This window comes from Eulemur rufifrons, chromosome 1, assembly GCF_041146395.1.
Source record: "Eulemur rufifrons isolate Redbay chromosome 1, OSU_ERuf_1, whole genome shotgun sequence".
NCBI lineage: Eukaryota > Metazoa > Chordata > Mammalia > Primates > Lemuridae > Eulemur > Eulemur rufifrons.
Window position 1 is genome coordinate 71640373 of NC_090983.1, and position 26161 is coordinate 71666533.

The window sequence follows — 26161 nt, forward strand, 5'->3', positions numbered from 1 at the left end:
GTATAACTCATAAACTTAAGTTCTCCCAGGGAGAATCAAGGCCTGGCTTTATGTAGCATTTTAATAGACAATATTTAAAAGTGAATATGACACCTGTTATTACAATTCAACCTTGCAAGATTATGAAAAGAAGGTGGCTGATTGGTACTAGAGGTGGCTGCTGACCCAAGCTCACGCCCTTAACCATATCTCCTGGCCATGTAGCACATACTTCCCAGAGTAAAACTATCATCCTTTCCCCATCCTCAGTGATTCCTGAGGAACAGATTACTGCTGTAAAAATCAAGGCCCACTATTCGAGATTACAGTAATATGTAATATGCTGTTCATTATATTGGAATATCATGTTAGTGACTCACTTCAGTTTATGTGTATTGGACCCTCCCCACAAATGGATTTATGCCAATAATAATAAATAATGAAATAATAATAACCAAGAAGTATTGAGAACTCTGTGCTTAGAGTTTACATGCATTATTTCCTTTGTCGTAATTACCCTGAGATGTAGACTTCGTCATTATCCCCATTTTGTAGATTATTTAAGCAACTTGTCTAAATCAAACTCTTAGTGGGTGATGGAGTTGAGACTCCATGCAGCCTCATTCCTTTCCACTGTACCATATTGCCTCCTGCTCATTCACCTATACTTTCTCAGTCAGTTGTCTTTGAGACTAGAACCATGTATTTTGGATAATTGGCTTAGATTCCAGAATCAAGTCATTGGACATGAATAATAAAAACATTGTTGGCCCATGTGAGACTAGAACCCATGACTTTATTAGGAGCATGCTCTGACCAGATGGGTTGCTACATCAGCTTTACTAGCGTAATGAGTTTTCTAAATGATGCTGAAAATTTGCCACTGCCACTGAATACACAAATCTAATAGGAAATAATAAATTCTCCTCTGTTGATACTGCAGGTAATTCTTGACGTAGAGTACGTCATGCTTGCAGGAGCCAGTCACTCATTTTACTACTTATTACATACACAATACCACCAAATGCATCCTTTTCCGGACATGCTTTTATATACAGGATCCAATTCTCCAACTTCCCTGGTTGAAATGGCCTCTTCCTGACTCCCACAGGTTACCTTTCCTGAGCAGAGTAGTGTGCGCTTACTGTTTCCAGAATTATTCCTTATCACGAGGCTATAGATGATTTTGCATATATACTACAATTATATGAATTTTGTCTATTTTACTACCTTGCCAGGCTTCAATGATAAAGGCCAGGCTACTGGCTTGAGTTGGTCCTTATTTACAAAAGTCATGGAACTATGATATAAGCAAGATGATTTTGTATAGACTTGTGGCCTCTAAGAGTTTAAAATAAAAACCTGATTTGTGCATTTTCATTTCAGTACAAATATAAAGATGGTTACCGCAAGCAGCTTGGCCACCACATTGGAGCCAGGGACATTCATGATGACCCCAAGATGATGTGGTCCATGCACGTGGCCAAGATCCAGAGTGACAGGGAGTACAAGAAGGACTTTGAGAAGTGGAAGACCAAGTTCAGCAGCCCAGTGGACATGCTGGGGGTGGTGCTGGCCAAGAAGTGCCAGACGTTAGTCAGTGACGTGGACTACAAGAACTACCTGCACCAGTGGACGTGTCTGCCCGACCAGAACGACGTCATCCACGCCCGGCAGGCCTATGACCTCCAGAGCGATGTGAGTGCAGCATCTATAAAGGAGCTGTGTGTAGAAATGATTTAATCTATGTGAAAGTTATCTTTTACATATAATCCATTGACCTACTCAAGTTAAGATTTACTGACCAGTGAATGAGATTTGAATCAGAGTACGGTTTTATTGCTTTGTTATGAATACATTGATAGGCTTCATCTGGAAGTAAAATGTACAAGGTGGACTTGATCTTATTAAAACAAAACTGGAATTAAATAATGTTAGAATTCAGGGTCCACTAGGGGGAGACATTTTCTTGTATTCTTTTAAGGAAAAAAAGACACATTTTTATTTTAAAAAGAAATTACTTTGGAATTTGTTTTTGGTTTCCTTACAAAACAAGTGAGGTTATAATTATTAGAATGCTATTGCCTACTGCAACACTAAATATTATTCTTATGAAATTAAAGGAGTTGCTGTGTCCATAAGCGGGTGGGTTTTTTCACAGATACTTCTCTTCCTGTGGCTTTCTTTATGGAAGGGCCACATGGAACCCAGTGCCATTTGGAAGCAGATGCACTATCTCAAATCTGGGTGTGAGAAGCACATTTCCTGCATGATATATTTTATAAACATTTTAAAGGAATTAAAGCATTAGAGAGCTTTGGAGAACAAAACTAATTCATAATAATTACACATTAATCAGCTGTTCCTAGAAACTTACAGCCCACCTGAGAAAACTCCCACGTCTGTTCTGTACCTTTCAACATACAGAACTCTGTGTTTTGCAATTCTCTCCAAAAAGAAAGGCTCTGCCTGCACATCAAAAAGGAGTTTAAAAGGGTTGATGTCACCCATAGAGTGACAGCATTGACAGACTGCTTGCCATCTGTCTGTTTGTTGGGGACCTTCTCTGGATTGCCTTCCTCACTCTGTGGTATGGCCTTCATAACGTGGGAAGTATTTGAAAGTTAAAAAGCACTCTGAAGGTATAAAATGTTATTGTTTTCATCCTTGCTGTTGTTATTTAGGGGCAATAACTAGTCAGCACAGGGCAATTCGAACAGACTTTTTGTCTAGACTGCAAAATATCAGTTTTTATTTTCTGCTTAGTTGCTGTTGCAGGTGAAATCCTTCCAACAAGCTGAGCAAAGGTCCAATACCGTGGTTGTGAAGTAGTTATGAATACTTAATGGGTACATAAAAATATTTAGCAAAAAATATGAATTAAAGTGAGAATAAAGACATGACAAGATAATTCTGTCAAGGAGTCTGTGCTTCCATCCTGAGCACTTTCTGGGGAAGGGCCTGGGGCCCTGGACTAATGTACATGGTCATTTACTGCCCTGAATTGTGGACAGAGTTACAGCTGTTTTAAGGGTCCACCTTGGGGCTTCGGAGGTTCTACATCATTATTGTATTTTAATTTCTCTTTTTTTTTTTTTTTAAAAAAAAAAGAGCATTACAGATATTTTGAAATATAAGGAAAAAATATATGGAATGAAATAATAATCCAACATTATCCAACCACTAGAAAAGCCCACTCCTAGTCTTATAATTTACCTACCCACGTTGTTTCATATGCTATTTTTTCATTTAATATTCTATTAATGACATTTCTATATATCATCAATTTTCTTTAAAAATAAGGCTCTTAATAGCTACAGAGTGTTTCATCTGGCCAGGCCTACAATTGAGTTACTGATAGCCTGTTGTGGGACATGTGTGTGGTTTCTCTGTCGCTGAGTTTGCATTCTTCTGCACGTGCATGTTGTAATTATGATAATGTTCACTCAACCAACTCACAGAAGATATCACTAGAGATCAGTCCTCTCCTAAGAACCTGGAATATTTGATAACTTTTTATATGGCTAAGAGACATTTTTGGGTCATTTTTGAACATAGTTCCTCTCTTAGTCTGCCTAATACAGTGAGCTTGTTTTCTATAAAAAGAAAATAGAATTGCACTTTTTTATGGATTCCATTTGCATCTTTACCCTATATCTTTTCATCTTGATGGAGAGTTTCTGCCTTTTCCTCTTCTCAGAATATTTACAAGTCAGATCTCCAGTGGCTGAGAGGCATTGGCTGGGTCCCCATTGGGTCCGTGGATGAGGTCAAGTGCAAGAGAGCTGCAGAAATCCTGAGCGATACCCTCTACCGCCAGCCTCCAGACAAGCTGAAATTTACTAGTGTGACTGATTCCCTGGAACAGGTGCTGGCCAAGAACAATGCCATCACCATGAATAAGGTGAGCCCCAGCGGCCTGAAGGTTTTCCAAGATGCCCAAAGATATTATTATATTTTAATGACTGGTGGAGTCAAAATTATCTGCCAAGTGTGGAGTCACATTTACCTTTTAAATTACATATTTGAAATCCTCTAAATAATTTCTAATATTCTCAGTTTCAATCTTGATAACTAGCAATAAGACTTAAACTTCCAATAGTATACCTTATATCCAAGTCTGGCTTTTTTTTTCCTAGTTAGGTCAATATTAACCATATTTTATTAAATAATTTGACTTTTTGTAATTCCAATTTCAAATGCCTCGTGATCAACATCTTATCTCCTTTTATAGCGTTTATACACAGAGGCCTGGGACAGAGACAAGACTCAGGTTCATATCATGCCTGATACGCCGGAGATTATGTTGGCGAGGCAGAACAAGGTCAACTACAGTGAGGTAGGGGCAAAATTCTGTGGTGCTCTCGTTACTTTGTTGCTGTTGTTTGTTTTTCTGCACTTAGTTTTGTGGAGATTCTTGGGCCTCGGCTGTCACAGTGGATGTAGCTCTTTCATATGCACTCTCAGCCCTTCCACCTTTTCATCTCCACATTGAATGTCATATTTTATAGGATTCCACAGGCAAACTGAAGTGACACTGTCCTTTCAGTCTGTGGCCATTTGCAGTGTGAGTCAGTGGGACTGAGTAGTATTTCTGGCATTTCCGAGGGATGGGCTTGTCAGATAAAATACTGAACCATTATTTATACTAAAATATTATTTGTTGATTATCTGAAATTCAGGTTCAACTGAGTATGCTATGTTTTTATTTGCTAAATCTGTTACCTTTACTAAGGAAGCCTGTGGTAATGTGTACCTCTTCCTCACCTAGGTCCTAAATAAAATTAAGAAATAGATAAAACAAAGGAGTTGAAACAGAAGCCAAAATCTCACATTTGTTTTTTTACTTCTGAAGTTAGGTTAAAGGACACATTTTTATGGCAGCCAGCTGAGCCTGCTAACTGAACATCAGAATCAGGTTTCCCCACCCGGGCCCAGGCCGCTCTGGAACAGGTGACCAGCCCACCCTCTCAGCGGAGAGGCCCTGGTTAGGGCGCAGAGAAACCGAGACGGGCAGGAGGCTGGATCCTAGAGGGGGGAGGGGGAGAGCTGGGCAGAGCATGCCCGCCAATCCCACCCCTACCAATTAGGTAGTCAGTAAATCATCGGACCCTCCCAGGGCAGAGACAAAGAGACAGAGAAAGGCCGCAGTCAAAATAATTGAGCTTCTTTTATAGAAAGAAAACCTCAGGTGTGGGGAAGAACTGTTCTTCATCAACAACATTGATTACTGATTTTTTAAAAAAGTAAAACGTAATTTTACAGACACATGTTATATGATACAACCAAAATTTAGAATCTTAAAGTTGTGATTATAGTCAAGTTAACTATATTTTAAGTTATACTTTATTCGTTTTTAAATATTATAAAATGTTACATGATTGTCATAAAATTTTTAAGTCGTAAAAAAGAATAACAGTGTTGTGTGTATCTCTTTCTCTATATAAATGAATAATAACATCAAAGATACTGTTCTGTCATTTTTTCATTTAGCAGTAAGTATGGATTGATGCTTTGTTCATCGATCGATATTACTAGGTTATGTTAATCTATGTCGATGTGTATATCATGTTAATCTGTGTGTGACATTCATCTATACTGACACATAATAAATTAATGTATCCATTTATGTTAATATTCACTGATATATCTCATTTGTTTCTAATGCTATGCAGCATTTTTTGGTAGGATATAATTTATTTGCTTGCCACTATTGCCAGAAACTTAGATTGTTTCCAGTTTCTTTCCTTTTTTTAATTATAGGGTGTACCTCTCTTGATAATCTCCAAAACTGTCAAAACTTTTGATTTAATTCTTTGACTTTCTCCCTATAGAGCCTGTACAAACTCGCCAATGAGGAAGCAAAGAAGAAAGGCTACGACCTGCGAAGCGACGCCATCCCCATCGTGGCGGCCAAGGCCTCCAGGGACATCATCAGTGACGTGAGTAGCCACGCCCCAGATATTTACACGGACAGATGGGGTGAGCGGGCAAAACGATTATTACAGCAGGAAGATGCATCCAGGTGCCAGTTAGAGCACATTTACTGACTTGTGTTTCTAAATCAAAGAAATGTTTTCATTTGAAAAAACTCTTATTTTTTAACTCTAAAAGACTTTAACATCCAGGTCCCATAGGGGAGGAGGTGTCCTAAACTTCAGCATAAAATTGAATTTGATTCTACAGTTTTTTATATCTACAATTATGGGAAATTCCTCTCCATATTTTGAGCATGGGGCCTCACAGAAATAAAAAATGCCAGAAGAGCTTTTAAAAAAATAACTTGGTTACACGTATGAGTTCAGCATCAGATATAGAGCTGGTATAGCCAAGTCTAGGAAAATCTTTTCCTCAAGCCTGCTCTGTATTTTTGCCAATTCTTTCTTTGAAAAATTACCTTAAATACTTCCTTTTGAGTTCATTTTGAAATGAAAATAGAAAGACAAAGACAAACAACCAAGAACAACACATTGGTGAGCCTGGTTTCTCTTTCTGTGGTCTCTTGAGAGAAGTGGGTCCTTTGGTGGAGAAGTCAGACTTCTGTAAACATGTGTTAGGATTTCTATGCTGTTGTTGCCTAAAGCAGAGAGAAAACATCCAGAGTCAGCCCTGACCGTCACCACCAACAAAATGCTTTTTTGTAGATGTATAGTCTGTTTTCTCACTTGAGGAATCCCAAACAAACCTCAGACAAATTTGAAATCCGACAGAGCAGGGCTTGCAGGGTGGAAACATAATCCAACTCATTTCTGGGAAACGAGACCCAGTGAAAGTCAGCAGAGCCAGATTCGGGGTGAGGGGTAATGGGTAGTTTGGTGGGGGGTGAGATGGTATCTGTGGACTCAGGAATAGCATTCTCAAAATCATATGTAGGATTTCTGGGTTAGGAATTTCACCAGCCGAAGATGAAAAAAAAGGCAGCATATAATACTGATTGATCTTCGGAAAACGGTTGCTCCCTTTATTTCCAGGAACTTAATGCCTGCAAACCACAGGACTTTGTAGTTTGGCCTATCTTTCCATTAGACTATACCCATTAGACTATTGCTGTTAGACTCTTAGACTTCCCATTATACTACTTCCCAGGAGACCACAGCTGTGAAATCTAATTAGAGTTTAGGATGAGGACATAAACTGATATTCAGATGATTCCATTCCTCTGCAAGAATTAGCAATTTTCAAATAAAATTTTCAACTAACTAATTTTAACTCTTTCTACTCATTTTTATTTCTGAAATGAACTTTTTATTTTCAGTACAAATACAAAGATGGTTACCGCAAGCAGCTTGGCCACCACATTGGAGCCAGGGACATTCATGATGACCCCAAGATGATGTGGTCCATACATGTGGCCAAGATCCAGAGTGACAGGGAGTACAAGAAGGACTTTGAGAAGTGGAAGACCAAGTTCAGCAGCCCAGTGGACATGCTGGGGGTGGTGCTGGCCAAGAAGTGCCAGACGTTAGTCAGTGACGTGGACTACAAGAACTACCTGCACCAGTGGACGTGCCTGCCCGACCAGAACGACGTCATCCACGCCCGGCAGGCCTATGACCTCCAGAGCGATGTGAGTACTTGAGATCCATGGAAACCACGCTCATGACCGTAATACATAGACAATGGTCTAGGATTAGATAAAACCCTATGAAAGGATGACATTTCTCCTCTCTGCGCCTCATTTTTTTAGGTCCCTATGCCCCTTTCCCTCTTTTAGAGAGAGAGAACATAATACCATGAGAGTATATCCAATTTGGCCTTCATATTTTAAAAGACACAGACATGAAGTTTGATTGTCCAAACTTTCCAGTGCTTTTCTTTTCCATTTTTGAAATCGAGTGTCAAAACAACTTCAGTAATACTTGCTTTTGTGTTTGATCTCACCAGAATCTTTATAAGTCTGATCTTCAGTGGTTGAGAGGCATTGGCTGGGTCCCCATTGGGTCCGTGGATGAGGTCAAGTGCAAGAGAGCTGCAGAAATCCTGAGCGATACCCTCTACCGCCAGCCTCCAGACAAGCTGAAATTTACTAGTGTACCTGATTCTCTGGAACAGGTTCTGGCCAAGAACAATGCCATCACCATGAACAAGGTGAGATCCCAGTTTGCGGGAAAGTAAAACAGAGCTTTATGTCATTTAGAATACCTATGCTTAAGTTAGTCTTTTTTGTTTTATCCAATTAAATTGCTATCCAATGCATAGTGATTTGGTTGAGTTCTTTATTCTGTTACATAAGGATTCCAAAGGCGTATGGGAGCATTTCAGCTTTGACATCTCTCGTGAAATAGCCAGAGTTAAGAATAGGACAGCTATTTGGGGTTCAAATTGTTTGAAGTATATGAGAATTAGTCATACATGGTTTGGTATCAAGGTTTCTTTCTTGCTGGGTACATATTTAGATTAGTATAGAACAAACAAGTAAGACACAAATCTCCGTAACATTTATCAGAAAGAGATCTAGAGATGGCATATACAGGCACATTTGCAGTTAATAAACAAACTACCAACAAACAACATCAAATAAACAAAACATGGGAGGATTTGTTAAGATAGCCACAGTACAGATATGCATGCATATATATGCTTGGGAAATACTTGCTTTTAATTTAATTAATGTGGGGAGGTCACCTGCTTACCAAACACACATACGTGTGTGCATGCACCTGTGTTTGATTATACACACACACACACACACACACACACACACTACAGACATATTTTTTCTTTTCATAGCTTAATATGCATTTATATTTGGTTACCTTGTAAAAAAGAGATTAGAAGGAGTGTTCACATACAGCACACAGTGCAGATAGCAAGGAGGCTGGCTCTCAACTTTGTCATGATTTCTTAATTGAAAACTGTTTACAGCTGTTTTGCTGAATTCATTCAATTTTTTATCCTTCACAGCGCTTATATACAGAAGCCTGGGACAAAGACAAGACCCAAGTCCATATTATGCCTGATACACCTGAAATTACATTGGCAAGACAAAATAAAATAAATTATAGTGTGGTAAGGCCATTTGTTTTATTTCTTTCATCTGGTCACATTGATTTTTGCTGATGTAGAAATGTCAGAATTATGGAGTTAATCCTCATGTAGGCCAATTAGCTTAGTTTTGGTTTTTTTATGCTCATTATCCTACCTTGATTATACATATTATTTTATTTTAAAAATAGGTAGATAGAAAGATTGATAAATAGATAAGCACAAAAAAATCTCCTTATCAGTAAGGGAAAAAAACTTAAAGTTAACTATTAATGGCTGAAACATATCATTATTTGAATTAAAAATAATTATTGCTATTTATCAAATTACTACTTGCTTCAAAATTTGTTCTATGAGTTTATTTTCTTCAATTACTTCATCTGTAAAATGAGTTAAAAGCGCCTTTATTGATGAATTTTTATGAAGACTTAAGGAGGTTCAAAATATAACATGCCCAGTATGGGGACTGGTGTAAAATAGTTGCTTAATAAACTTTAACTTCTTCCCTTTATACTCAAGTCGGACCATGAAAATTAGATTTATTTAATATGCTCAAAATAACTTGAAGTTTATTTACAAGAACTGAAATAAGAATTCTTAAATTCAACTTATTTCAAAATGTCCTGAGGACAATAAAATTCATTCTTTTATGAACTATTTCCAGCCTTACTAAACTTGTCGCATATCTTTGCAGTCCAGAAATACTGCTGCATAAATAGTTTCTTGCTCAATCGCTCTTGCCAAAGTCAAGAATTTACATGGTTGATTCCAGAAGAATACTAATTTTTCTACATGTTTATGTGTCTTCATTTATTAAAAAAAAAAAAAAAAAAAGGAGGGCAGAGTTTTCTTCAGTTTGAGAACTCTGGAAAATTTAAGTACTCATTTTCAAGACTTGACCAAGTGTATTATTTTACCCATATTAATTACATTTGCCTATAATACTGTAGCCCTAAAGAGGAGGCACACTTATATCAAATAACCATGACAAGTAAAATGAGGAGGATGTGATTGTGCTTTCTCCGGGATTACAAAACAGACCAAAGGACAAGCCTGCTAATAAATATTTGGTCTTGGCTTCACTTTGGAATGAGCAATTTTCTCTTGGCCACAGTTTCTCAGTTGGATTAGCTTCTCCTGGGAGGTTTGCCCTACCCAAGGCAGATAAAGTTAGTTTCTATTGCAGATTGTAATGACGCTCTTGAACTTCTCCCGTTTGTTTATTTTAGGAAAGTTGAGGTAGTTGGGTTTTTTTTTTTTTTCCAAACTGCTGAGAGGAAATTGGCCTATTTCTTCATTCTAAAATTTTCATCTGAATTTACATTCTTCAAAATTGCATGATCCTATTAATTTCTTAAGAACTGTCATCTGAAGATTAGATTTCAGAATGGCCCACTTGAATTTGTTATCAGGCCACTGCCAGTGGTACTTTATTCCATATTTCACTCCATGAATGTAAAACAAAACAAAACAAAACAAATGCATCTTATTTTTTCTCTCAAATTCTCATTTACCCATTCTAGTTCTCTTGGGTAACAAGCTTTAAAATGTAGACTTGATGATAGCTAAAAGTGTGCTCTTCTTTGAAGCACTGCATCTTTTTCAAATGCTGGAAGAATTAAAGAACCCTATTTGGTCTGAAGCCATGAGATGATTCAAGCACATTTTTTCCAACTTACAATATAAAAAAAAAAATTGGGCATTTATTCTTCAAAAAAATAATAGTTGAAGTATTTGATTCTCTAGTTTCAAAAGAAACATTTCTAGAAATTTTTCAGAAAAACAAATACCCGCTGGATTTTATCCAGAGATATTAAATTTAGTATTATTTTAACTTTAGCTTTTTGTTGTAAAATCTGATCTTGAAAGGATCCAAACTGATACATCTTAGTAATCTACTTTATAAATATACCGTAATATGCCTCTAGGACTCTTAAGTCATTGAATAATTAAGTGCCTCTGTATCATATTTAAAATCCAGATGCTATTTCTGTATTCTTAATTCAATCTAATTTGAGACTGGGACATAAAATTGAAGAAATCACTTGTGCTGCACTTTTTGAGGATTTTCCTTACATTTAAGATTTTGCCTTTACACAGCCTCAACAGTGAAAAGTACACTGAACAAGATAAAGTAGAAAGAAAAAGCCCTATAAAATTGTAGATCATTGTTGTTTCCCCTTAAAACCATAAGATATTTCTAAATTCTTTTCCAGAACTAACTACTGGTGCTGTCTGCTCTATCCAATTCAATAAATCTCCTAATGGAGAAAAGGGGGAAACTGAAATTAAAAATTAAATCATTCAATTATAGAGTGATTTAAGAGCCATGTCCCTGTATTTGGGTACAGAGATGAGCTGCCTTCGAACCTCAGCTTCCCTTGAAGTTACACAAAGGCTTTCCAAAGGATACTCTGGCACGGATCATTTTAAGTAAATCAGTTAACATAGCTTCAATTTCCATACATATGCTCTTCTAAATTATCTGCCTGAGAAGGCCCCTGCAGTTTAAGTGATGTTTCACTTCTTTCACTTTAAAACAAGAAAAGCACAGTTTAAAGGTGTGAAAGGAAACTAGACAACTAAATGCCACTCATTCTCTTGAATTGAATTCTGGGTAGAAAAACAGCATTGCTATAAAGGACATTATTGGGAAAACTGGTGAAATTTGAGTATTCACTGTATATTAAACAATAAAAGAGAATGGTATTAGACAATAATATTATATCAATATTAAATTTCCTGAATTTGATAAATATATTGTGGTTATGTAAAAATCTCTTCATTCTTAGGTGATACATGATAAAGCATTTAGGGATGAAGGACATTATGTGTATAATTTTCTTGTAATCAGTTCAATGGTTGAAAATAATAAGAAGAGAAAAAGAAATGTATCCCTACATACATACATACATAAAGAGAAAGAGAGAAAGCAAATATAGCAAAAATGTTAATAAATTGGATATTTGGGTGTTCATTGTACCATTCTTGTAACTTTTCTGTAGGTTTGAAATTTTTCAAAATGTGGAAAATATATACTTTTAAATATTGGAGCACACATTAAAATATTTGATTAAATATGATTATATAAAGATTTTATTTTTAAAAAGAAGGAAGACAAAAAGTCATACACACCCCAGTAGTTACGGTGATGTATGCTTGACAGTATTAAAACAATAAAAAACCTCTACCAAACAATTTAATTCCTTTGTGACTATCAAAACTTTCTGAATCAAAGCACCATGAGCTCCTAAAATTCCAAAATCTCATTAAGAAATCCAATAAATTTTAACTGGTTATGTTTAAAAATTATTTATCAAAATGTATATTTATTTTGTTTTGATTTATTGAATACCAATATTAGCAATTATTTTAAAATTTATCTTGTTTTAAGAGGATACAGAATTGTATCCTGTAAGGGGCTCACAAACATAAAAGGCTAAAGACTATTGGTAGAGATGATTTGTTTAATGCATGGTTCTCAAGCTATGCTCCAATGGAACACCTGCACACATCTGTCCTGCCACAGAGACTAAACAGTGGCGGTGTTTTCTCAATTCACAGAAGAAATTAATAAATAGAATTTTATCAATTTTGTGTTTTTGACTCATAAATCTTTGGTACCTGCTATGCCAGTGTCTTCTAACAATTTCTAGCAGTTGATAAAATGAATAAACAGGAAGCAAATCCACCTTAACAGAGAAATTGAGAAACAGTGGTTCATTCTTAGTTCAGCTCTGTTTGATTATGGACACATGCTCATAGTGGTAGTATTATTATATAGTCTTATTCTCTACTAGTAAAATTGGTCCTAATTCAAATGTAGAGTTAAATAAAGCAACATTTCTTAGCTGTTTTATGAGAAAAGCAAGTGCTGAATAATCTAAACACAGTCAGAGCTATTGATATAATGCATAAAATCTGTAAAGATTTGTGCAAAGGGAAGTTCTGATGTTAAAACTTGCTGAATGTGAAATTTCCATTTAAGTAAATAGGTTGGATAAATACAAAGTAAAAGAAAGAATTTTTTTAACTTAAGGCTGAGCATACTAGTGCGGTTTTGCATCCAAAAATAGCCTTCCTTTGACAAAAATGCATTTTCAGAGTGAATGTGAGTTCTGTATTCTAAAAGCTGCTATTTCTTTCCTCAGAGCCTCTATCGCCAGGCCATGGAAGAAGCCAAGAAAGAAGGCTATGACTTGAGAAGCGACGCCATTCCCATTGTGGCTGCCAAGGCCTCCCGGGATATTGCCAGTGATGTAAGAGCTGATCAAGTCCTAACATTTATTAGCAACGAGCCAGCCACAGGCGTGGGGCAGGCAGCTGGAAATCTCTTTAGTTATCATCCGTCTTAACTTCATCACATAGGCAAATAAACTGAGGCTTGAGACAATAGAGAACTTGCCCAAGACCATGGTGACAAAGCCTAGACTGGAATGTTTTAAACAGTTCCTTTGGCTCTTGTCTTTCGTCCTTGCTTGATGGGAGTGAATCTCTTGATTAAAGTTAGACAGACATATGCTGAGCTACTTATAAAACCTCATGAGCTCTCTTTGGGATACACTCAAGGCAAAGATGCCAGAAAAGAAGCAGGCTTAACTGGGTTCTCCCCCCATGACTTGAAGAAGAACATAGGTTAGCCAAAAACCTAAAAGTCTCCACACTATGGGGTCCACAGCGTCATTATTTCTTTACTAAAAATAAAGACATCAGATTCCTGGACATCTTAAAATTTAATCCAAGAGGACTAAAATTGTCCACTTTTATAGGTTTTTAAAATGTTTAAATTGTGACAAACATACAAAGTATAAAATTTACCATCTTAACCATTATCAAGTATACAGTTCTGTAGTGTTCAGTATATTCACATTGTGCAACAGATTTCCAGGTTATTTCATTTTGCAAAACTGAAACTCTATACCCATTAAACAACAGAAATTGTCATTTTTAAACCTACTCTTCCCCAATTATTTGTGAAGAGGAAATTATTTCTCAAACTGCCCTGGAAAAAAAATTGTAATGAGCCATGTAAACACACACCCAGGTGTGTTCTTATTGAATGAATTTACTCACATGATGAACTTCTGAGACACTGTCATGGTTTATCACTGTAATTGGGCTCTTCATTTCAATGTTCACTTTTTATCACTTTTTGCCAACATATAATTCCCTAATGTACATAAAGGAATCATCGTGGTATTCTTCTGCAGAGATGTGCCAATGAGCACAACACCCCAACATGTAGCATCCCAGCAGTGCGTTTGAGGGAACTCCTCTGTCGTCTTAAAGATTTCATAGAGAGTGTCACCACAGAAAGAACAAAAGGGAATGACCATTGGTGCCTCCTCCTAATTTACTGGGTTCTCTCTTTCAGTACAAATACAAAGAAGCTTATCGTAAACAGCTGGGTCACCACATTGGCGCCCGAGCAGTACATGATGACCCCAAGATAATGTGGTCCCTCCACATCGCCAAAGTGCAGAGTGACCTTGAGTACAAGAAAGAATTTGAGAAATACAAGACAAGGTACACCAGCCCGGTGGACATGCTTGGTATTGTTTTGGCCAAGAAATGTCAGACGTTGGTCAGCGATGTGGAGTATCGACATCCTCTGCATGAATGGATGTGCCTGCCCGACCAGAATGACGTCATTCAGGCGCGGAAAGCTTATGACCTGCAGAGTGATGTGAGTATCCTTGGTGCTGGCTCTGCATGGTAAAAGCAGATCTGACATATGTCCGTGGGTTCTGGCCAGTGCCAGCGGATTGGAATTTGTTTGTGTATTTCCAACACTGTCCAGTTAAATATCTGAATGGAGTTTCCTGTTGGAAACACTACAGTTTGTTTTACAATTTGTTTTGTTCTCCAAAACAAAGTAAATATTATCAATTCTATACAGGTATAAATCTTTCTAGTGATTCAGGCTTCCTTTCCCTGAATCAGATGAAACTTAACTCTCAAAAATATATCACTACAAACCTGTGGCTAAAGAGATGGAAATGTGTGTGGGGGCAGACGGTAGTATGAGGAAAGTGGGAAGAAAAGTATATTATGCTAAATTGTTTTACCAAACATTTACATTTTAGAGTCACTGACAGAAAAAGTCTAAGTCTTTCTTGTGGTTTTTAAAACCAATCATCTGGCCAGGTATGGATGCTCATGGCTGTAATCCTAGCACTCTGGGAGGCCAGGGTGGGAGGATTGCTTGAGGTTAGGAGTTTGAGACCAGCCTGAGCAAGAGTGAGACCCCATCTCTACAGAAAATTTTTTAAAAAGCTGGTCATGGTGGTGCGTGTCTGTAGTGCCAGCTACTCAGGAGGCTAAGACAGGAGGATTGCTTGAGCCCAGAAATTTGAGGTTGCAGTGAGATATTATGATGCCACTGCACTCTAGCCTAGGTGAAAGAGCAAGACCCTGTCTCAAAAAAAAGAAAAAATTCCAATCATCTGATACTAACAGCATATCCTATTGAGAGTAAAATAAAACGAACAATTAGGAAATATCTAATATATTATCTCCACGACACCATGTTTCCTTTACACACTTGATACTTTGTGATTTTTGAAGATGGAAACAATAGTAAGAGTTTTTGTGACTGTGATAGTCACACACCATTGGTCTGAATGTGTGGTTTTATTTGGAGCTAGTAGAGCACATTTTCCAAAGCTAAAGAAGCACTGCTCCTGTGTAAAAATCTTGCAATATTCTTAAGGGCAAGACTATGTCTTTTACTTTAAAAATAATAAAAAAAAATCTTTCATTAGTCTTGGTATACTCCTCTGTTCCAAAAAAGTGCTCAGGAAAAAAAATATGCCCAGGGTTCAATGATATTTGTGAGTGAGTAATTATGCTGAGAGTTTCATCTATTCATCAATACTTTTGTATTTCTCTAGTATGACCCATTTGGTGACTATAAATCTGAAATACTAATTAATAAATGTGTTTTTTGTCTGTTGATCTGCAGAATTTGTATAAGTCAGACCTTGAATGGATGAGAGGCATTGGTTGGGTTCCAATTGGTTCCGTGGAAGTTGTTAGAGCCAAGAGAGCTGCAGAGATACTGAGTGACAATATCTACCGTCAGCGGCCAGAAACAATGAAATTTACCTGTATAACTGACACTCCAGAGCAGGTGCTGGCAAAAAATAATGCCATAAACATGAATAAGGTGAGTCTTCCATCCTCGCTGGGGTAGATATCAGAAGTTACCATAGAACAAAGTAAAAATTCTGACATGATTACACTTAAAGATTGCTATAAGATTCATGATATCTTTTAAAATGATTTTTCCAGTATAAAACCATAGTTACTTAGTGGTACTTCAAAATATTAAACTGATGTTAAAAATATTATGTGCCATAATTATTTCATAATTCTTTCCTAGACATTATTTTAAATACTGCAATCCAATTACACTTTCTATAACTGTTAAATTCTTTAACAGTTTAAAGAACTAAATTCTTTAAAGAATTTTAATAAGAAACAAAAGTAGGAATTTATGTAGTTTTCATACCTTTATTTCTACTTTGTATATAAAAGAGATGACCTGGCACATAATCCAAAGAAAGATGTATATGAACACCAAAATAATTTCTCTCTCTCTTTTTTTTTTCAAGCGCTTATATACTGAAGCCTGGGACAATGACAAGAAAACAATTCATGTCATGCCTGATACGCCGGAAATCATGTTAGCCAAACTCAACCGAATACAATACAGTGATGTAAGTAAACTGTTGCTCTTGTAATGAACAGAAAGGCAAAATGAACTATTGTAACTGTATAGTGCAATATTTTTTGACTGATGTATTGTACATATTCCAAACTAACACAGTCAGTAAAAGAGATAGTTCTCACTTGGTTCAATTTGGGGCGATTGTGGTGGGTCCACAGAGTAGGCCAGCCTTTCATTATTAACAGGCTGTCAAGTAATGGGAAATTGACAAATAAATATCCCAATAGGAATTATACTTTTAAAGGCTTCCCCAACAGGTCAGTGTGGACATAAAACCATTATTTTATTCAACAACTATTTAGTAAGCAGGTGCTGGGTTGGAACCCAGTGAGTTATTAAGCCTGCATTGTTTTGCTGCTTCAATATGCTCTAGTTGTCATTTCATGTTACTTGCAAACATCTTTCTCATCATCTCAGTCAACACCAACATTTTCATAAGGGCAGTGACCCTGAAATCCAGGTTCACAGACTGATCGTGGTCAGAGATGACAGTCCACAGCAAACTGAGGAAAAATAATCACAGTACATTGAGTTTTTTATATTATAAAACCAAACATGTTCAGTTTTTAAGTACTGTCCTTATTCCTTCTCCTTCTTTAGTATTAAGATGGCCTATGTGTGTATACACACACACATGTATATTATGGTGGCAATATTAACTAGTTGTTTTTACATGTGCTTATTTGGCAAAATAAAATTTTGGCAGCCAAATGCTGATTTCCCTCCAATTTTTTTTTGAAATTTAAAAGTAATAAAATCCCAAAGTTAAGAACATGTGTCTTAGCTAGGTGCGGTGGCTCACGCCTGTAAATCCTAGCACTCTGGGAGACTGAGGCAGGTGGATTACTTGAGCTCAGGAGTTCGAGACTAGCCTGAGCAAGAGTGAGACCCTGTCTCTACTAAAAATAGAAAAAAAATTAGCTGGATGTGGTAGCTCGTGTCTGTAGTCCCAGCTACTCGGGAGGCTGAGACAGGAGGATTGCTTGGGCCCAGGAGTTTGAGGTTGCTGTGAGCTGGGCTGATGCCACTGTACTCGCCGGGGCAACAGAGTGAGACTCTGTCTCAAAAAAAAAAAAAAGAGCTTGTGCCCTTAAAAATCCTTCAACACCTATGAAGCAAAGCAAACCCACCTGAATACTTGACTTTGTGGATTATTTTCTGTAGTTTAAATGAGGACAGAGAGAATGTAATAATAAACAGCTTCATTTTTCATGAATGGAGTGATGAATAATGACTTTCTTTTCTACAGAAACTCTATAAACTTGCCTTGGAAGAGTCCAAGAAGGAAGGCTATGACTTGCGTTTGGATGCCATTCCAATCCAAGCAGCCAAGGCTTCAAGAGAAATTGCTAGTGATGTAAGTTGATGTTTTTGGAAAAGGCATTTTTCACTCACAGGTGTTGACAAATAGCAGCTTTTAGAATTTTTCCTGGCAGAAATGTAGTTGCCTCAATTCCCATATGCAAAGTTGCAAATGGACCAGAAAAGAAAAATCCCACAAAACCACAAAATTCTATGTCCATTATGCCTGTTAATCAAAGACAGAGGCATATTAATTTTTAAAGTGTTTTTTGGACACTAAAAATGGGTTTACATTTTTAAGCCTCAGAAATTGAGCATCAGTTGACCTAGGATGTTTGTGAAATTAAAGAGATTAATACCCAGTGAAATCAGCCAATAAAAATGTGGATTCTTTCCTACTCCTTCTATCCATTTACTCTGGCATTAAAAGGGACTAGATGATGGATACATGTTAGAGCTTTGTTTTATCCTTTGTATAATAACTATCAGTGAGGCTCTCCTGCTAAGATGCCCCTAACTGGACGCAAGAACAGATTGTGCAGTTGGCAAAGCTTTTCTCAGCCCCACTTGCTCTTCTCTCCCCTCTTTTTCTTCACATGAGAAACACCTTCTGAGGGTGCCCCATGCCCTCATTCTGTACCAAGCCTCTTTAGCACCCAAATCCACACTATCCTTCTTCTGGAAGGGCCCTATGCCTTGGACTTATGCTTCATTCTTTCTATTACCAAAACTTTTCTTGCTGTTAAGCTGTAGAAGTCCACACCATGATCGTCTCATGGTAAAACAGACCATAATGTGTTATTCTTGAATTTTAGAAATAGATAGATTCACTCATAATGAAAGCTCAGTGACATTGACAGGCTAATAAGGAAGCCATTTCCTGGTGACACATAAATGCTATCACAACCTTGACCAGGGAATTTATTATGAAGTCTAATAACAAGGGAGTATTCTAAAATATTCTTAATATCAAGCATTTTTAGAAAAAATAACTGTCTTTAAGTAGATGCTCTACTAGACTGTACAAAACATTTTACCTTTACTTGTTAAGGAATCAAATATAAACTAAGTAGTATAGTATTGGGAGGAGGAAAAATATTTGGAATGAAAAACGCTCCATTCCAGGCTCAGCCCTGCCACCTACTTGTGATGTGACCTTGGACAAATCACTTAACCCCTCTAGAGTTTAGTTTCCTACTTTATAAAATGTGATTGATAATATTCACCTTTCTCCCTCATGATAATGATGGAGAAAATAAAAATAAATAATGCATGTAAATCTATGAAATGTGATATATTTAAGACATTCTTATCATGAGACTCTTTTTCTTTTTTCAGTACAAGTACAAGGAAGGCTACCGCAAACAGCTTGGCCACCACATTGGGGCTCGGAATATTCAGGACGATCCCAAGATGTTGTGGTCCATCCACGCAGCCAAGATACAGAGTGACAGGGAGTATAAGAAAGACTTTGAGAAGTGGAAGACCAAGTTCAGCAGCCCAGTGGACATGCTGGCGGTGGTGCAGGCCAAGAAGTGTCAGATCCTTGTAAGCGACGTAGACTACAAGCATCCCCTACACGAATGGATCTGCCTGCCTGATCAGAACGATGTCATTCAGGCTCGCAAGGCCTATGACCTGCAGAGTGATGTGAGTTGGTCTGATATTCTTCAGCCATGTATTTAAAAGGGTTCTTCTTTGGGCCATGGAATTTGGTGCAACCTACAGTCTATTGCAACCTACAGACACCATCTTAGGATGATGTTATGAAATGTATAAAATAAAACATATATTTAGTTTCTAATGAAACCAATCATATTGAAGTATTGCTATGAAAATATTAAAAAATATGTAATGAAGTAATACCTATGCTTTTTTATTAACACCTTAAATAAAAAGTTCTAGCAATGAGAGTAATAACTAATTCAAAGAAGTGATGAGCGTAGTTTAAGAAGTCTGCAACAACTGTAATAGGATAAAAAAAAAATTTGTGATTTCTGTTGCTCACAAAGTCACATGTAGTGTCAATACTACTATAATTCATTGCCTGTATTTATAATGGAATGAAATGCTATATTTCAGTTAGAGGTTAATGAAAATAAGGATGTTATTAAATATATTTTTTCTATCCAAATTCATTGATGCCAGGTCAAGAATTCCTGGTTTAAAGCAAACTAACTTTCCAAATGAGTCAATTGCATTATGATTTTTGTGTCTGCTTAACTCAGTTACAATAGGAAGCATCTATTGTAACTTGTGAATGGAAGTTTAAGAATGAATTATACATATTGAGACAATTTTTCTAAGCAACTAAAAACAATAGCTCCCAAGAAATGTTAGGCACTTTTGTTTTGGCCAGTAGATTGTCCTTTGGAAATTCAAATACTACCTCCTTGCTATTGCAGCTTCTTCTTTTGATCAAGCTCTAGCTAAACAGTAACTTTTGGAAGAATGATAAAAGTAGTGGCATTGTAAAAAAAAGAGTTTCCCAAAAAGCCATAAAAATGAAAAGAATTGTTACCCTTCCTTATGAGAAAAATTCTTCTTCAACCAATTATTTAAATTCAAAGAAGAAAAACAATATACCTTTTCACTTGAATTCTAAGACAAGTAAGAGGACTGAGGATAAGATAGATAAGAGTAAAGAGATAAATACTCTTTGACTTAGAAGCATGTACATAGAATTATGCAAAAAAGATGCCATTTTTGTTGTCCCAAGAAAACACATTAATGCGACATGTGGTCAGCCAATAGTGTTCTTTCCTTCTTTATATCACACAACTTGCTGTGAAGGCCACTGCCCAACAAGACAGGAACCAACTGTATTCTAACACAGTGTTATTTCCATAAAAGGAGGTATGTGTGATCAAATCAGAGAATAAACACTTTGTTTCAGGAAGCAGGCAGTAATTTCCTTAAGGGGGTTTTGTATCACTAAAATTGGATATTACTAAAGAGATTTTTTTGGTCTTTAAAACAGTAAACATTGGCTACCTTCAGAACAAGGCATTTAACTAGCCATTCTAAACCAAAGTAAAGCAATCCTGTGGATCTTCCCAGAAATTTACATGAATAAGATTCAGAAGTATACGGTATCTGTATATGTTAAATCAAGATCAGGCACGAGGCTCTAGGTGATGTCTATAAACATTTGACATTATTTCATTTTCAGGCTCTTTACAAGGCTGACCTTGAGTGGCTGAGAGGCATTGGATGGGTTCCCATTGGCTCCATAGAGGTGGAGAAGGTGAAGAGAGCTGGAGAAATCCTGAGTGACAGAAAGTACCGCCAGCCTGCAGACCAGCTGAAATTCACATGCATTACAGATACCCCGGAAATTGTCCTGGCAAAGAATAATGCCCTGACAATGAGCAAGGTGAGTCTCCAGCTATTTCCTGTTGCCAGAGTCATATCGTCCACTGACTTGGTTCATAAAGTAGGAAATTTCCTGAAGGGTCCCCTGACAGACGAGGTGTAATGGGCAACAGAGCTTCTGCCTGAGTTCTAGTTGGCTTTGTATGCTCTTCTCAACACCACACTCCCTAATTCTCTGTGTGCATGTGGAAGCATAGCCTGGGATGATTTCCCTGGAGTAATGCATATACTCTTCCTAGTAGTGACCTGGAGACATCACAAACACTTTACCTTTCCCTGCACATTTTCCTAGACAGAGCAGACTCAGGCCATTGCTGTGCAAATCTGTTAAGGAATATAAGCCATTTACATTTCATTCTAAAGGCTGGGAAGCACATTATGTTTTATAGCAGGGCCAGTACGCATTCAAATTGGTTGCTTGCTTTGCCCTTCCACCTGAGGTTGTGGAAGTCCAATTTTGAAAGCAAGCTACTATTGCTGCTTTCAGTTTTATTACATGCTCACAAAGTCACATGTAGTGTCAATACTACTATAATTCATTGCCTGTATTTATAATGGAATGAAATGCTGTATTTCAGTTAGAGGTTAATGAAAATAAGGATGTTATTAAATATATTTTTTCTATATTTTATTACATGAGATAGATGATCATTTCTTTCCTCTGGAGTTCTGTCAGTCTGTTTACTCTTTATCCAGCGGATCAGCCCTTAATATGCATATTTTAGATTGACTTGAATTTTCCCACACCTGTCTAGATGTCTTTTAATCATTTTGGTAGGATTTAGTGTTCAGTGCAGAATATGAAATTGGGCCTCAGAAAGCAAAGTCCCGAGTTTGGGGCATAAAGTTCCAGAAACTCTTTTATACCACATCTATCATCAGTAACCACAATGATAATAACAATAGGAAACACCATAAAAATTGTTGAGTACCTACTTTGGCTCAGGCATTTTACATACGTTATGGTTAATCTTCCAAAAATACTCAATAAAAAGATGTGATTATCCCCCTCTTAGAAATGAGGAATGTGAGGAATATCTTTCTCAAGATCACACAGCTTAGAAATAATAGAGTTGGGTTTGAACTTGAGATTAACTCTGAAGTCTGGGAATTGCTACTGTTTCATAGTTCTATAATCAAGCTCCATCTTTGGGGGTCCTATGAGTAAGCTTCTGAGTCACTGGATGAAAAGAATTAATAATTGAGACCAATTATTGCTTCATGTTAGTTATGAAACCATTGCACAGCTGTTTAAATATTGCCACGTTATACTCTCCCCACTACACTTGCTTTCCTCATGTTCCAGTTGCCTTAAAAGAAGCTATTTTAGGGTTAAATGTGAATTTAATTTGATAATAGCAATAATATTATTGGCTTTAACAAAAGGCCTTCCACCCTCTTCCATCATAGCATTTATACACGGAAGCTTGGGATTCTGACAAAACCTCCATCCATGTGATGCCGGATACCCCAGAAATCTTGCTGGCCAAGAGCAATTCCGCCAATATCAGCCAGGTGAGCGATTTCCTGATTGTCGCTTTAACATTTCTAGGAGTAATTAAAATGCTTTTCCCCCTTAACAATTTCTGTTCTGGAATTGGCCTATTAACCTCCTAAAAACACTTTGATTTTCCGTTGTATATTATCCTCTGCCTAGAAACTTTATACCAAGGGATGGGATGAATCAAAGATGAAGGACTATGATCTGAGAGCAGATGCTATTTCCATCAAAAGTGCCAAGGCCTCCAGGGACATCGCCAGTGATGTGAGTACCTTCCTTCTAATTACCCTGGGTCTCCACAATACTGAACAACACGTATTGTGGTTGGTGGACCACACTTTGCAATTGCTTCCACATGTATTTCCCCCAGTCCCACTTCCTACCTTCCAAGACCTTTACCTTTGTTGTTACAGGAAGAAAAATACAATTTGGAGTTGTAGTTAGAATTGCTGCAGGGAAAATTTCCACCAATGAAGATATATGATTATGCTGCAGTTATTTTCGTGATGGTGTAAAACAGTTTTAAATAGTTCAGAGATGCCAAAATGTTTGTAATATGGAATTCTTGTCCATTTCATACTATCTGTAATTGTCAGCATGAGTGTGGTTCTAAAACTGGATTTCCAAACATGTGTTTCTGTCATTTTAGTACAAATACAAGGAAGCATATGAGAAACAGAAAGGCCACCACATTGGAGCCCAGAGCGTTGATGATGATCCCAAGATTATGTGTGCTATACACGCAGGGAAGATTTACAGTGAAAGGGAGTACAAAAAGGAATTCCAGAAGTGGAAGACCAAGTTCTCTAGCCCAGTGGACATGTTAGGCATCTTGCTGGCCAAGAAATGTCAGACTCTGGTCAGTGACATCGATTATCGCAATTACCTGCATCACTGGACGTGCTTACCTGATCAAAACGACATTATCCAAGCAAAGAAGGCCTATGAACTGCAGAGTGATGTATGTAACATGAACTTTGGGAAAGGGAGAATGGGAGGCTGTAGATTTGCTAATTGTCCGGTCAGTGCCTGTGTGTACAGACCCATAGATTATGCACCGCACACACCAGGGGCGAGGGGCGGGGAGCACCATTCATGTTGTTTAATACAAAACCCTTGTTTAAGAGTTATGTTGCAGGAAGCGAAAAATAGAGATGAAGAGCCTCACACTGAAGTCATGTCCTTTATTCCCTGACCTAGATTCCAAACTAATTTCTTCATGTCATTTGTAATGTCTGGCAATGAAAATATATTTCAGACAAATATAAATCATCTGAATATTTCTAAAACAGTTTCCGCTATTATGCTAGATCCAAAACACTAAACAGCGTATCCTTGGGTCACTTATTACAAGATTATAAAGGAATGAGATTCAACAAATTTCCCTTTTAAAATTTTTCAATTATATTATTTTTTGAAATATCCATTAATTATATCATGGAGTTCAGCATTATTGTTATTATTCATGGCTAGTATAAATAATTATGCTTTTACAAATTACTTCTGTCATCAATATTAAAAACCCTGAATCATGTTAAGATCTCAGGTCTTACTTTTTTGGAAGACACATCTCCTATGCTTATCATCCCCTCAACCCATGTCTTTTATTTTTCAACTGAGAGGAGGTGTGTCTAACATTTGGAACATTTTTGTCTGATGTCTTTGTAGAGTGTGTACAAAGCAGACCTGGAGTGGCTGCGTGGCATTGGCTGGATGCCGGAAGGCTCCGTGGAAATGAACAGAGTGAAGGTTGCGCAAGACCTCGTGAATGAAAGACTCTATAGAACACGACCGGAAGCCTTGCCGTTCACTAGCATTGTTGACACTCCAGAAGTTGTTCTGGCAAAAGCCAATTCTCTGCAAATAAGTGAGGTAAGAACTGTCTGACTACCAAGCATTTTTATTCTGGCTTCTGTTTTCAGATGATGCCACCCAAACTGGGCCAGTAGACTGTTCCTCTTCGAAGAATTTTGGTAATAGGAGCAACACTAAGAATCTCTTGAGTAGTTTGATGAAGGCACGCACAAAGTAGAACTCTGACAAATGCCAACATGCCTTTCCCCTACACACACACTTTGAAGTACTACAGTGAAAAATCTCACTCCATGGCAATTTAGAATAACAGGATAACAAATATTTATTTAACTCCTATTAAGTACTAAGACATGTAGCATAATGCTACATAATAAGTAGTATAACGTTGTATTAGTCTGTGTTCTCTAGAGAAATAGAGCCAATAGAATGTGTGTATATGTATTTATGTGCATGTATGTCTATAGAGAGAGTGAGAGTAGAGAGAGAAAGTGAGTTTAAGGAGTTGGCTCATGAGACTGTGCAAACTGGCAAGTCCAATGTCTGCAGGGTAGGCCAGCAGGCTGCAGACCCATGGAAGAGTTGCGCTTTAAGCCCAAAGACAGTCTGCTGGCAGAATTCCTTCCTGCTCAGGAGGCCTTCAACTGATTGAACGAGACCCACCCCCATTAAGGAGGGCCATCTGCTTTACTCAAAGTCTACTGATATAAATGTTAATCTCATCTGAAAAATGACCTCACAGAAACATCTATAATACTGTTTGACCAAATATCTGGGTGCTGTGGCCTAGCCAAGTTGACACATAAAATGAACCATTATAAACATACCTAAAAACATTTTTCCAGATTGAATAGTCGTTAAGACTTAATGTTTCAGATACCTATTTTCTATTTCCCTTCTTTCCACAGAAACTGTATCAAGACGCCTGGAATAGGGATAAAGTCAACATCACCATTCCTTCGGACACTCCGGCCATGCTGCAGGCCCAAATCAACGCCATGCAAGTCAGCAATGTAAGAGGCTTAAGCATGGGGCAGTATCTGTCAACTTGGGGAGGGTGTTATAGTGGATAAATTACCTACCTTAGGACATTTTCAGCTTTTGGTGCTAGACATTTTCTCTTCAGCCACCATTCCTAATGCAACAGGAATGGAAATGCTCCCTTTTAGACATCCACTTGGCCACGTGGCTGGGTGCCTGGGTTGCAGGTGTTGGCATACCTGAATCCTGCTGGCGTCCTCCTTTACTCTCAACAGTCTCTGTTGGCTTCTTAGGTCTTCTGATTGATCCAGAACTTCTTGTTTGACATTTCAAGGCCATAAGAATGCCAGAAGACAACTTTTAATTATATCTAAACAGCAGGATACCTATGATATCTATGTCACATCCCTTTAGCAGAAATGTCTGAGAAGTCAAAGGCCGGAATTAGGAAAGAAATCTTTTCAGATCTTCTCTGGAATGCTGATGAAGGTTTT

The 26161-nt window shown here is 37.4% G+C and overlaps 1 protein-coding gene across 2 annotated transcripts in view; it reads left to right on the forward strand.

Annotated features, from left to right (window-relative positions):
* NEB (nebulin) overlaps positions 1 to 26161 on the forward strand; it is a 206554-nt gene that overhangs the window by 85755 nt on the left and 94638 nt on the right. The window contains exons 63-78 of one of the 2 annotated variants that reach the window (XM_069472708.1): positions 3848 to 3883; positions 4214 to 4318; positions 5814 to 5921; positions 7235 to 7546; positions 7864 to 8067; positions 8884 to 8988; positions 13116 to 13223; positions 14339 to 14650; positions 15929 to 16132; positions 16581 to 16685; positions 17946 to 18053; positions 19337 to 19648; positions 21171 to 21374; positions 22784 to 22888; positions 23031 to 23138; positions 23524 to 23835. In XM_069472708.1, the coding sequence (XP_069328809.1) occupies positions 3848 to 3883; positions 4214 to 4318; positions 5814 to 5921; positions 7235 to 7546; positions 7864 to 8067; positions 8884 to 8988; positions 13116 to 13223; positions 14339 to 14650; positions 15929 to 16132; positions 16581 to 16685; positions 17946 to 18053; positions 19337 to 19648; positions 21171 to 21374; positions 22784 to 22888; positions 23031 to 23138; positions 23524 to 23835 (2748 nt within the window). Of the gene's footprint in view, positions 1 to 1365; positions 1678 to 3679; positions 3884 to 4213; positions 4319 to 5813; positions 5922 to 7234; positions 7547 to 7863; positions 8068 to 8883; positions 8989 to 13115; positions 13224 to 14338; positions 14651 to 15928; positions 16133 to 16580; positions 16686 to 17945; positions 18054 to 19336; positions 19649 to 21170; positions 21375 to 22783; positions 22889 to 23030; positions 23139 to 23523; positions 23836 to 26161 lie in introns of both variants that reach the window. The other variant, XM_069472715.1, reaches the window with a different exon arrangement.